At 32.8% G+C, this 12,816-nt stretch overlaps 1 protein-coding gene across 2 annotated transcripts; it reads left to right on the forward strand.

Moving 5' to 3' along the window:
• Positions 1–8,751: 8,751 nt before the first annotated feature.
• LOC112773148 (gibberellin-regulated protein 6) lies at positions 8,752–9,874 on the forward strand. 2 transcript variants are annotated; one of them, XM_025818207.2, is made up of 4 exons: positions 8,752–8,953; positions 9,135–9,176; positions 9,339–9,372; positions 9,467–9,874. In XM_025818207.2, exons 1-4 carry the CDS (start codon positions 8,876–8,878, stop codon positions 9,646–9,648), a joined length of 336 nt encoding a protein of 111 aa, XP_025673992.1. In that variant the 5' UTR covers positions 8,752–8,875; the 3' UTR covers positions 9,649–9,874. The 2 variants fall into 2 exon arrangements, with proteins under 2 accessions (XP_025673992.1, XP_025673993.1); XM_025818208.2 differs by having other exon boundaries at positions 8,772–8,953; positions 9,138–9,176.
• Positions 9,875–12,816: the final 2,942 nt, after the last annotated feature.

A 12,816-nucleotide genomic window follows, 5' to 3' on the forward strand; every position in this document is an offset into this window, starting at 1 on the left:
AAAGTTGAGGAGCTCTGTTTTATTTTATGGATTAGCAATACAAGTGTTTTCTTTATTTTGATTCATGCTTTTCTACTTTTTCAAGATTGAGTTTTGCTCTTCATCATTAATAGTTAGAAGTATTAGAAAATATTCTAATTCTGTTTTGGATTCTGTTATTACTTTGGATGATTTAATATCGGAATTAGCTTAAAACTCATTTCATAATCTTTAATTATTTAGAACTAGTCTTTGAATATGTGATATTTAATTCAGCTAGGGATAGTCTTTGAATATTGTGTGGCTTAAAATCGAAACCGCTCTTCACCTCTTCTCTTAATTAGTTGACCAAAGGATTGGTGATTAATTAAGTTAAGAGAAATTAAAATGCCAAGGAATCGGAATTTGATTATAAATGATTTGCTATGAAAAAATTTTTGCATGAGTCAAACTAGGAAAACACAAGCATTTCTTTTTCTAAGAATTTAACATCTCCGAAGCCTTTAATATTTTCATTATTTGATTACCTTCCTAAATCTCTAAACCTCTTTTGGGTCACAATAAATCTCTCTTCATTGTTCTTTGCTCTACTTCAAAAGTCACAATCCTCTTGCTAAGGTTTGATTGATCTAATTAGAAATTCAATTAGAAGTTGCTTGATTCAATCTGTTAATCCTCATGGAAATGATATCCACTCACCGTGGTATTACTTGATGCAATCTAGTGCACTTGCCAATTTACGAGCGTATCAATTTTGCCTCATCAAGTTTTTGGCGCCGTTGCCAGAGATTAATTGAGATTGAAAATATACGTCCGGTTAAATCACTAATTTAGATCTTGTTTATTTTACTTTATCTTGTTTTCTTTTCTTTTCTTTATTCTGTGTAATTTTTCTTTTTTCTTCTTCTTTATTCCACACAGTATGTTTGATTTCTTGTTGTTTTTGTGCATGCAAGGGAAAGAGAGTTGTATTTTCTTTGGTCCATAAATTGAGAAGACGCTTGCACAAGTAAGGAAGAGATTAAGGACTAGGAAAGAAGAAGAAGAAAGAATGGCAAACGAGAATAATAATATGACAAAGACTCTTGGCAATTACAGTATACCTACCACTGATAGCTCTAAAAGTAGCATAGTATTCATGCCCACAGTTCAAGCAAATAATTTTGAACTGAAGCCATCACTAATCCAATTGGTATAGCGAGACCAATTCGGTTGTAACCCACAAGAGAATCCAAACAAACACATGGCTATCTTTTTGCAGTTATGTGACACAGTGAAGAGTAATGGGGTTAGTCTCGAAGCCATCTAACTAAGGCTATTCCCATTATCTTTAAGAGATAGAGCCACACAATGACTCCAAACTCAACCCTTGGACAACATCACATTTTAGGAGGATTTGGTTAGAAAATTCCTAACTAAGTACTTTTCTTCGCAGAAGTTAGCCTGGTTGAGGAATGATATTAATTTTTTTTCAAAATGAGGGAGAATCACTTTATGAAGCTTGGAAACAGTATAAAGAGATGCTCATAAAGTGTTCACACCATGCCTTTTCCAAGTGGCTTCAAATCCAAACCTTTTATAATGGGTCTCTCAAGCCTTAAGAATGATGATTGATTCATCGGCTGGAGGTTCTTTACATAGAAAGACTCTTGAAGAGGCATTGAAATTGATAGAAATAGTGGCGGCGAATAATTTCCTGTACACATTCGAAAGGTCCACGAAATGGGTGTTGGCATTGGACACAATGGATGCAATTCTAGCTCATAATAGACTCATGACTCAATAACTTTCCGCACTTATAAAACAACTCAGACATGGACAAGTTTCAGCCATTAGAATTCAACCCTCATGTGATTTGTGTGGAGGAGGACACTCGAGTAAGGAGTGTGAGTTGAGTAAGGAAGACCATCCACTCATTGAGCAAGTAAAATTCATGGGATATTCCTCAAGACCAAAGAGCGATCCATTCTTTAAAACTTACAATCCCGGCTGGAGGAATCATCCCAATTTTGGTTAAAAAAATCAAGGACAAAGAAACTTCCATGTCCCTTATCAACAACAAGCCAATTATCAAAAGCCATCATCTCTTGGGCTTGCTATTGAGAATCTTTTCCAATCCACTACCTCTTTCATGCAACAAAATCGAAGCTTCATAGAAGAAACAAAAGCAAATTTCAAAAATCAAGAAGCTTCAATTAGAAATCTAGAAGTGCAAGTGGGATAAATCGCCAAGCAATTAGCAGAAAAAGCCTACAAATTCCTTTCCTAGTGACATCATCCCAAACCCTAAGGAGGAATACAAGGCTATCTCTCTAAGGAGCGAAAAAGTGATCAACAAGAAACTTCCCGAGGAAGATGAGCAAAAAACTGAAGAACCTCTAAAAGAGATAAAGAAGGAGGTCATATAGGAAGAAAATGCTCCTGCACCAATAGAGACCAAGAAGGAAATAGTAAAGGGTTATGAACAGAAGATTCCATATCCTCAAAGGCTAAAGAAACAAGATCAAGAGAAGAACTTTTCCAAGTTCTTATATGTGTTTAAAAAGCTACAAATTAACATCCCTTTTGCCAAAACCCTAGAGCAAATGCCACTCTATGCCATATTCATGAAAGAGCTATTGTCCAAGAAAAGAACCCTAAAAGAGGAAGAGACGGTAATCCTCACCGAAGAGTGTAATGTTATTATTCAAAAGAAACTACCACAGAAGTTAAAAGATCTCGATAGTTTCCATACCATGTACCATTGGGGATGTCACCATTGGCAAAGTTCTTTGTGATTTAGGGGCTAGCATCAATTTGATGCCTTTATCCATGATGAGGAGGCTATAAATTGAGAAAGTAAAGCCAACAAGAATCTCATTACAACTAGCCAACCGATCAATAAAGTTTTCACATGGGATAGTGAAAAATGCATTGGTCAAGGTCGGAAAGTTAATTTTTCTGGATGAATTTGTGATTCTTGAAATGAAAGAAGATGAGGATGCCTCCATAATCTTGGAAAGACCATTCTTAGCCGTTGTACAAGCACTCATAGACGTCCAAAAGGGTGAGCTAACATTAAGAGTGCATGATGAGCATATGGTGTTTAATGTTTTCAAGGCCATGCAACACCCTAATGAATCAGAGATTGTATGAGGATTGACATAATTGAATCCCTAGTCCAAGAGATTGTGGACAAAGGAGCCATTGAAGATCTTCTACATCACATTGATTTTGTAACAGACAAGGAAGAGGAAGAGCAGCTGGAAAATGCACAATTAATGGAGGATGACATTGGAGGAAGATGCCATGAAGTAATCTGACTCCCAACCTAGAAGACTCATATGTCAAGCTAATGACATTAGAAGAGCCCTTGATCCAACCATGGTTAGTATTTTTCCTTTCTTTTTTCATTTATCATTCTATAGTTGTATTTTTCTTTTTATTCTCTGATCTTTTGCATTTTTCTTTCACTTTCCTCATTTTGGTTTACGCTATTTTTCAAATTTTTTCTTAAAAAAAAAAGGGATAAATGTGAAGCCCAACTCCCAAAGAGGATGGCACCCAGCGCCACATATGGGAGCCCAACGCTCAAGCATTGAGCGCTCCTAGGGGCATAATTTTGAAGTGGCACCTAGCACCCACTTTCCAAGCCCAGTATCCCTCATTGTTTCTTGAAGGGCCAGTGCCAACCTTACCTAGGACATGCATCCTCCTCAAAAAAAAAAAATTTAATTCTATTTTCTTTAACTTCTTGTTTTCTGTTTTTTAATTTTTTAGTAAAAAGCTTTCTTTAAAAATCATCACATGCATACTATTTTCTTTTTAACTTCTTCACTACCACCATAAATTATTATGTCCGAAGGATTCATTATTAAGCATGCATGATATATCACTTCAAGCTAGTTCTATTCATTCATATGCATGAAAGTCTAGCATGTTACCTCTGCATACTCTATTTTTTCAACTCTTAATAGTTTGAATATTGGAATTTATTTTTTGTTGTATACTTATTCTTTCTACACACTTGCACACTACACACTCCACCGAGCATTCATAACCATACCATTCACATTCTATTCCACTATAAATTCACATGCATTTTTTCGTCCATCACATAGCATAAACACATTTAAACATTATCTTCTTTCTTCACTTACATTCTATTTTTCTTTTTATACGGCCAAACTTTAAGTTTGGTGTTGTGGTTGTGGTTGATATCACTACAAGTGTTAAACAAAATTCAAAATGCCTTTGTACAAGAAGAGGAAAGAAAAAGGGAAGGAACCGGCTACTCTATCTTTTGACATAACCCAGTTCTGAATCCAATTACATGAAAATCAATATAGAACATGGTAAAATAGAAGGCCGTAATTCTCGATGTGAGTTTGACTTGAAACTGGAAGAAGATCCGGTAATTTAAGCCGAGATCTCATGCTAGAAGTGGATTGTCTTGACAAGTCCACCGAAGAATATGGGCCTTACTTTGGTCCATAAATTCTATGCTAATACTTGGCTGAGCCATGAAGAGGAGGCTCAAGATGAGGAACTAGCTTATATGAGCTATGTTCGAGGCCAACCCAATTACTATGGGCCTCGGAGTATTCGAAAGGTTCTTTGCCTTCCTCCTCCACCTCGCTCTGCCGACACAACATGAGGATGATGACTGATAAAAGGGAGCAAGATGTGCTCCATGATATTTGTGTCCCTGGGACCCAATGGAAACTTAATACAAGGGGGATACCGAACCAATTAAGAAGGTCGGACCTCGTCCATGTCGCCATGGTGTGGTTGGATTTTATCCAACATTAACTTGTTCCTACCTCCAATAACTCCGAGGTGACAGTAGACTGAGCGATCTTAATCCACTATATCATAATTAGGAGAGAGATTAGAGTAGAGAACCTCATTCTCCCTCACATAAAAACCATGGCACAAAGCTCCAATTCAAGGTCAAGGCTTAGTTTCTCGGGCCTCATTATCATCTTTGTGAGACTGCTGGGGTGTCCATTGAGCAATACACCGCCATCAAACTTGCAAGGCCCATTATTGTCTTTTCAGTTTCTTTCTTTTGTTTGTTTTTCCTTTAAGTGATTACTCCTAGTACTTGTCCACTACATTCCACTGACGTAAAGGAAGTAGCTTTTTAATGAAAAGGAATGAATAATAAACTAGGAAGTCTAATTGAAAAGTGATGGTCATTAGTAATATGATTATATTCCATGGACTTAAATTATTTGAATGAATCTTAAGGAAAAGAAAGACAGAATCTCTAGAAACAAAAGTTTTGAGACATTATGAGATTCTGAATATCCAAGACCTTGAAGCAGTGACTTGAAAAAAAAAGTATGAAAAGATCGAAAAACCCAAAGTTGCAAGGCTCTAAGCACCAATGATTGGAGCCTAGTTATGTTCCTGTGATATTTGTGTTTTAAGGAGAGACTTAGGCAATTAAATTCGAAGGGTGCCTTATCACCCGATAACTTGGGTCAACTAGCTTGGGATTATCGATTTAAAGTCCACATTAAAGAGTTGCCTTGAAACAAAATATTTAGGGTCTAAATAAGCTCTGGGCATCGATGTCTGAATGAACAAATTTCTAGTTATGTTCTTGTGGTGTGACTGTGTCAGGGAGAGACTTGGGTAATTAGATCCGAGGGACGTTTTATCACCCGATAACTTAGGCCAACTAGCTCGGGATTATCGATTGAAAATCTGATAAGAGCTGTCATAAGACAAAACACTTAGAGTCAAGAACCTCAACATCTTTCCCTCGGTTGAATTGAAAAGTAAACTGCTTCAAGGATTATACAAGTCTAAAAGAATTCTCATAATACAATTTGAATTTGAGTTTTTGAATATTCTTGATTCCTAAGTATGCAAGATTCATTAAGATAAGAGAAGTCTGTTTATAATTAGAGAGCTCATTGCAAACCCTACTTTGATTTGGACTTGAATTTATAAACTCTTCAATTATTTTCATTAAGATAAGCTCTGTTTACTTTTCTTTTTTGTTTGAGGACAAGCAAAGTTTTAAGTTTGGTGTTGTGATGCCTAGGTATCTTTAGTTGTTTTTAGGTTTCTTTTTTATTGGTTTTCTTAGATTTAAATCAAAATTCTTATGTTTTTAGAGAAGTTTTAATGATTAATCATATGTTTGGAGTTGTGTTAGAATGATTTTATTTTCAGGATATAATTAAGCAAATCAGGATAAAATTTAGAAGAAAACACAAGTGTACTTCAAGAGAAGCTGGCACCAAGCTTAAGGAGGCCAAGCCCAACACATAAACTATAAGCTGGGTGCCCAAAATCCAAAGCCCAGCTTCAAGGACTGGCGTCCAATGCCCTTGCTCCAAGATGGGCGCCCAACTCCAAGGAAGTAGTGCTAGCTCAGTATCCTCAAGCCCAGCACCTTCGTGCTTGGGAGAAGGCAAAGTGGACTGGTGCCCAACCCTACCAAATTCTTAAGTACTGGGCGCCTAGCGCCAAGATTCGGAGCCCAGCTCCAAGTACAATTTTCACTTCCAGTGGTTCAAAATTTATCAAGCCCAGCACCAATGTTTTCAAGCCTAGTGCCCAAATGAGGAGCCTAGCGCCAAATACCAAGTCAACTCCCATGAAGCTCTGAATTCAATTCAAGATTCAAGATTTAAACGATTAGTTAGCAACAACTTCTTCTAGAAAGATAGAATTTAGTTGTTAGGATTTAGATTAGATTAGAATTTGAATAAGTTGTTATCTTTTTCTTTGGAAAATAAGATTAGTTTTTGAATTTCAAATAGTTAGGAAGTTAGATTATAAATAAGTGAACACAATTCATAAGAATTATCTTTGATCTCTAATCAGTGAATAGTCACTAGTGCCATCCAGCACCTCATTAGTTTTAGGCTATTTTTTTCTATCATGAGTAACTAAACCTCTCTTGTTAAATATTACGAGCTCTATTTTATTTTACGGATTAGTAATGCAAGTATTTTTTCTTTATTTTGATTCATACTTTTCTACATTTTCAAGATTGAATTTCGTTCTTCATCATTAATGGTTAGAAGTATTAGAAAATATTCTAATTCTGTTTTGGATTCTATTATTACTTTATGAAATTTAATATCGGAATTAGCTTGAAACTCATCTCATAATCTTCAATTATTTAGAACTAGTCTTTAAATGTGTGATATTTAATCCAGCTAGGGATAATGTTTGAATATTATGTGGCTTAAAATCGAAAACCGTTCTTTACCTCTTCTCTTAGTTAGTCGATTCTAGCGATTAATTAAGTTAAGAGAAATTAAATTATCAAAGAATTGGAATTTGAGTATAAATGATTTGCTGTGAAAAGATTTCTACACGAATCAAAGTAGAAAAACATAAGCATTGCTTTTTCTAAGAATTTAACATTTCCAAAGCCTTTAACATTATATTCTCATTCCCATTCTTTGATTACCTTCATAGATCTCTAAACCTCTTTTCGGTCCAAACAATTCTCTCTTTACTGTTGTTTGCTCTACTTCAAGATTCACAATCCTCTTGCCAAGGTTTGATTGATCTTATTAGAGATTCAATTAGACATTTTTTTATTCAATCTGTTAATTCTCGTGGGAACGATATCTACTCACTATGGTATTAGTTGATGCGATTTAGTACACTTGCCAATTTTTGAGTGTATCAATTTTGCCTCATCAGATTATGATTTTTTCTCTTTGTCGAACTGTTGCTATTGTGCCGCATTTGGGGTGTTTCTTTTTTTCTTTTTTCTTTTTTTTGCCTTCATCAAACTTTCTTTCAATATTTATTTACTTCTAAAAATATATTTATTTACTAAAACATATTTGTTTTAAGAAAAAAAATTAGGAATTAAGATATTATTAAACTAATAAATATCATATAATAATGTATTTTTTTCTTATATAATAAACTATACTTATCTTTAAGATATTAATATAATATATTTAATTTAAACTAAATTTATATTAAAATTTTGATATTTTGATATTTCGATGACAAATTTTAATGTTGGAATTTGATATTTAGATATTTCTTTTGTTATTTGACTATTAAATTTGTATTTGGATGAGATTATAATATTTTAGTTGATGTAATATTTTTGAGATAATATTTAATTTGGTCCCTTAACATGTACGCAAGACTCAATTTAGTCTCTAAAGTTTCAATTGCCTATATTTAGTCCTCAAACTTTGTGAATGTGACTTATGTTAGTCCTCGGGATCATTTTCGACGCACAAACATTAACAGAATACTGACATAGAAGTCGGATGCCACGTTGGACTCTGTAAAACGACGTTATTTTTGTTTTGGCACTCAAATAGCAAAAAAAAAAAAATATATCGTTAGTGGTATTTATTGAAACTTTTCCTCCAAAAGCAAGTGATCCGGTGTCATTTTTGGGCTATTTGAGCGCCAAAACCAACACGACGTTGTTTTACAAGTTCCAATATGGCATTTGGTTATCCATGTTAGCACTTCATTAACATTTTTATGCCATAAATTGTTTGAAGTACTAATGTGAGTCACGGTTGCATAGTTTGGGGACCGAAGAAAAACAATTAAAACTTCAAAGACTAAATTAAGGCTTGTATACAAGTTTAGAGACCAAATTTAATATTAGCTCAATATTTTTATTTTGGATGACATTTAATGGTTCATATTAAACTATAATTATATTTTAGTGTATTTATTTATATTTTATTTATTATTTTAATATAAAACGATTATTTCAATTAAACCGTAATTAAATCAGTTAAACAAATAAACTAATAACTAAAAAGTTTAATCATCGGTTCGATTTTTAAAACCTTGGTCTGAACCAAACCAAACGCACCAAACCCATTGATGCCTCTTAAAACTAGAGGACCCCTCATCTTATTATTAATTGTTAGCTTCCTAGATACAATCTTGTGCAATGGCCATGGCCAAGGCTAAGCTTGTCTCTCTTCTGCTTCTGGCACTACTCATTGCCATTTCCGCGATCTCAGCTCAGGTTATAAGTTATTACTTATTAGTCCCTATACCATCCTAACATAACTCCCGTGAAAATGCATATATATATATATCATGTTATCAAGTCGTTATATATATGATCTCTAGCCAGTAGCTATTATTTTGTACTATGCAATTCAAGTATATAACATTTTGCTTTAAATCTCCAATTCATATCTCAGCAGGTTATGGCAAAAGAGGCTGCTCAGTATCACTTGGACAGTGTGAGTATATCTCTTCTCTTTTTTGTTGTTCTTTTTATCCAAACATTTGATTTGGAAGCTCTTAAAACATATTTAATGCTTTTCTAGTAACTTAATGGCAAGATCAATAAAGAATGCTGCAAATATCGTCATATATATTTTAATAATTGATTTAATTTACAGGGTAGTTATGGTCCCGGAAGTCTGAAGAGCTACCGTGAGTTACAATCTAATTAATATATTTTGCTTTAAGTAATAATGGTAATTAATGGTTGTTTGATTGTTTGTGAATTTGATTGGATCATCATCAGAGTGCCCATCTCAATGTGCTAGAAGATGTGGGCAGACACAGTACCACAAGCCATGCATGTTCTTCTGCCAAAAATGTTGTGCTAAGTGCCTTTGTGTTCCTCCTGGCTACTATGGCAACAAGGCTGTCTGCCCCTGCTACAACAACTGGAAGACCAAGCGTGGAGGACCCAAGTGCCCTTGAAAGTTGAAACTATGTCACCTGCACCTGCAGCTATATAATTTTACTTTATACTTATTGCTTGGCTTGCATTAAACTGTACCAAGAAAGAAGTGGAATTATTAGGACTATATGCTCATTTGCTGTGATATGATTCATTTCATGCTTCATAGCTGAGGCCTTTCTAATTTGTGGGATTGGGACCCCGCTCCTTGATCTCATCTAATCAATAATCCTCCTTGTCATTGTCCGGTTCTTGTGTTAAATGGAGTACTGTGCATATGTTAATTTTAGTTTTGATATCACGAATTATGAGACATCTCCTGTGGTTTAAGGGATTTGTAGATCAGTCCTTCATTTTATTTATTTTTTCTTCACTACTTCCCAATACTAGTTATGCGTATAGGATCTGGCATCTCTCTCAGAAAGTAGTACCATATTGCACAACCTTCTAGATTGGTGAGCAAGGTTTATAATATATTAAAAAATAAAGTAATAATTAGGTTCTTAGAATTTTGACTTTAAACTAATTAATTTTAAAAAAAGAGTTATTAATTAATTTTTTTATGATAACAAATTAAACGGTAAATACATTGTTATATCTTCTGTCATTTTATCGTATAAAATTCAACTTTTATGCGTATTATTTATTAAGTTTATTTATGGAATATTGTTATAGAATTATAGAGATAACAATTTTTAAAACGAAATTTTACCTGATTTATTAAATTTCCTAGTAAATATAGAGTAACTTATGAGAGTTACAACTAAAAACTCAGAAGATGACCAATAATTTATTCTCTAAAATAACATAATTTCCATATGCTCATGTGATAATAATGAAATATATCATTGTAGATAATACAACACATAGACAACTCTAGATCTTCTTAAAGAATTAATTAGTTTATAGTCGAATTTTTAGAAAACTAATTCTTACTTTATTCTATATTAAATATTAAATATTCGTCAACTACAAAATGTTTAACTAGAAGCTTACACAAATGAGCAAAACATCATTTGAAAATTAACTTAGTCCTTAAAATGAAATTCCCAAATTATAAAATCGTTTTGATCTCAACAACAAATATTAACTTCTGATTATTTATTTCTTTTGGTCTCAACTTTTGAGTTCTAAACTTCTAATTATTTTGATGTTTACAAATTGTCACTTTGAGAACCAAATTGAAATATCAGTTTTTCTATTTCTTTTTATCTTAAAGTATCAGTCTTTCAAGATAACAAGGGATAAATCAATTAAAACATAAGCCATAACCTTCAACTTTTGGAGTTTTTTGTCCTTAAATTTTTTTAGCGAACGCAAAAGAATTTTTCTTTTTTTTTTTTGGTTTTAGCCATCAATACAAAAGAAGTTGTATTTGGTAAATGGTTGTACAAAAATATAAAAATTTGGGCTATATTACTTACTATTGATTATGCTAAATATTTGTGAAATTTTTTATTTAATAAAAATAAATAGTTAGATATTATGATGGAGAAGTTTAGAAATTAAATAAATAATTCAAGTGTTAAAAATATCTAGGATAATATTTAAAAAAATCTAAAATATATCTAAGTTAATTTCTAGGACCTATAACTAATTTATGAGGTCTATAAATAGGCTATTGTAATACTTATTATAATCAACTAATAAACACATAACGTCTCATCAGCCTTTGTACTGTCTTATCAATCCATCAATATTATAACTATCAATTTTCTCAAACCATTATTTTTAAAATTACTTCTTCATCAAAACTATCTTTACTATTCTTGCAACAACATTCAAGTTCATAGTACACAAAACCAATTTTAAACTAATTCATAAAGCTAACAGTGCCATTAGCATTAGAGCTATATTTGGTCATCTATTGGGGTAGAATCTTTCTTCTTAATCTATCAACTATACATATTTATCATATTATATTCCACCCAAACAAATTTTTCATAACCATGACTATTCCAACTATAAATATTCTCGTGCTCATATTGTCAGAAGACAATTATAAAGATAGTATTCTCAAATAAAATTATAAAAATCTTTCTACAAGCACAAGACATATGGATGTTGTTCACGAAGGATTCACCATACTAGATAATCAAGCAAAACACTTTTTGCTGTAGAAAAAAGAAATTGAAAGAAGAGAAATAAAGAAATTATATTTCTCTATGCTTCCTTCAACAAGTCATGATAAAGACAATTCTCTCAAGGATAAGAAGAATATTGTTAACTAAGAAAGTGTGAAAAAAATTTGAGCAAAAGTTCAAAGGCGACATAAAGATACACACAATCCTCTTCTAATCTCTAAGAAAGTAATATGCAAATATGAAAATGACATATTCTGAGAAAATAAATGGTTACTATACAAGATTAATGAGTTTAGTAACTGAAATAAAAGTTTATGGAGAGAACTTGTCCGATAAAAGGTTAATGGAAAAAATACTCATTAATTTATCATCCAAATTTGATCCTAAATTTTCTACAATTAAAGATACTAAGGATTTATCAAAGATAATAATAATAGAGTTAATAAACTCATTACACTCTTTTAAACAAGCATGCAAGTCGAGACAATGAAGATTTAATAGAAAATGCACTTCAGTATAAGTTCAATATAAAGTCTCAGAATCTAAATAAAAGAAGAGGAGGAAAAAGACAACTAAAATTTTGAAAAGACAGACATATATAGGAAAATAGAAAATAAAACTGAAAATAGAAAATAATATTTTCCATGTGGCATATGCAAGAAATCCAACCACCTAGAGAAAGATTATTGGCATCCTGAAAAACCATAATGTCCCAATTGCAAAAGGTTCGGACATATGGAGAAAGACTGCAGGATGAAGATCAATCATCGCACAAATTTCTTTGAAGAAAAGGAAGGAGAAGAATGTTTGTTCTATGCATTATCACTAGGGGTTTGCAAAAAAACTGGTTTCACTGAATTGAATTGAAACTAAACTGAAACCATAGTTTTTATGAAAACCAGTTTATTAAAAACCAGTTTTTATGGTTCAGTTTAGTTTTAAACTAAATTAAAACTGGTTTTATTTATACTTTAAAATTAGTTTTTACATACTCTTTCTCTCTCTCCCTTCACTCTCTCTCTCCCACTTCTCTCTCCTTTCCCTCTCTCTCTCTCTCTCCCTCTCCCTTTTCGTCTCTCTTTCTCTCTCTCTCTCTCTCTCTCT

This window comes from Arachis hypogaea, chromosome 18, assembly GCF_003086295.3.
Source record: "Arachis hypogaea cultivar Tifrunner chromosome 18, arahy.Tifrunner.gnm2.J5K5, whole genome shotgun sequence".
Classification (NCBI taxonomy): domain Eukaryota; kingdom Viridiplantae; phylum Streptophyta; class Magnoliopsida; order Fabales; family Fabaceae; genus Arachis; species Arachis hypogaea.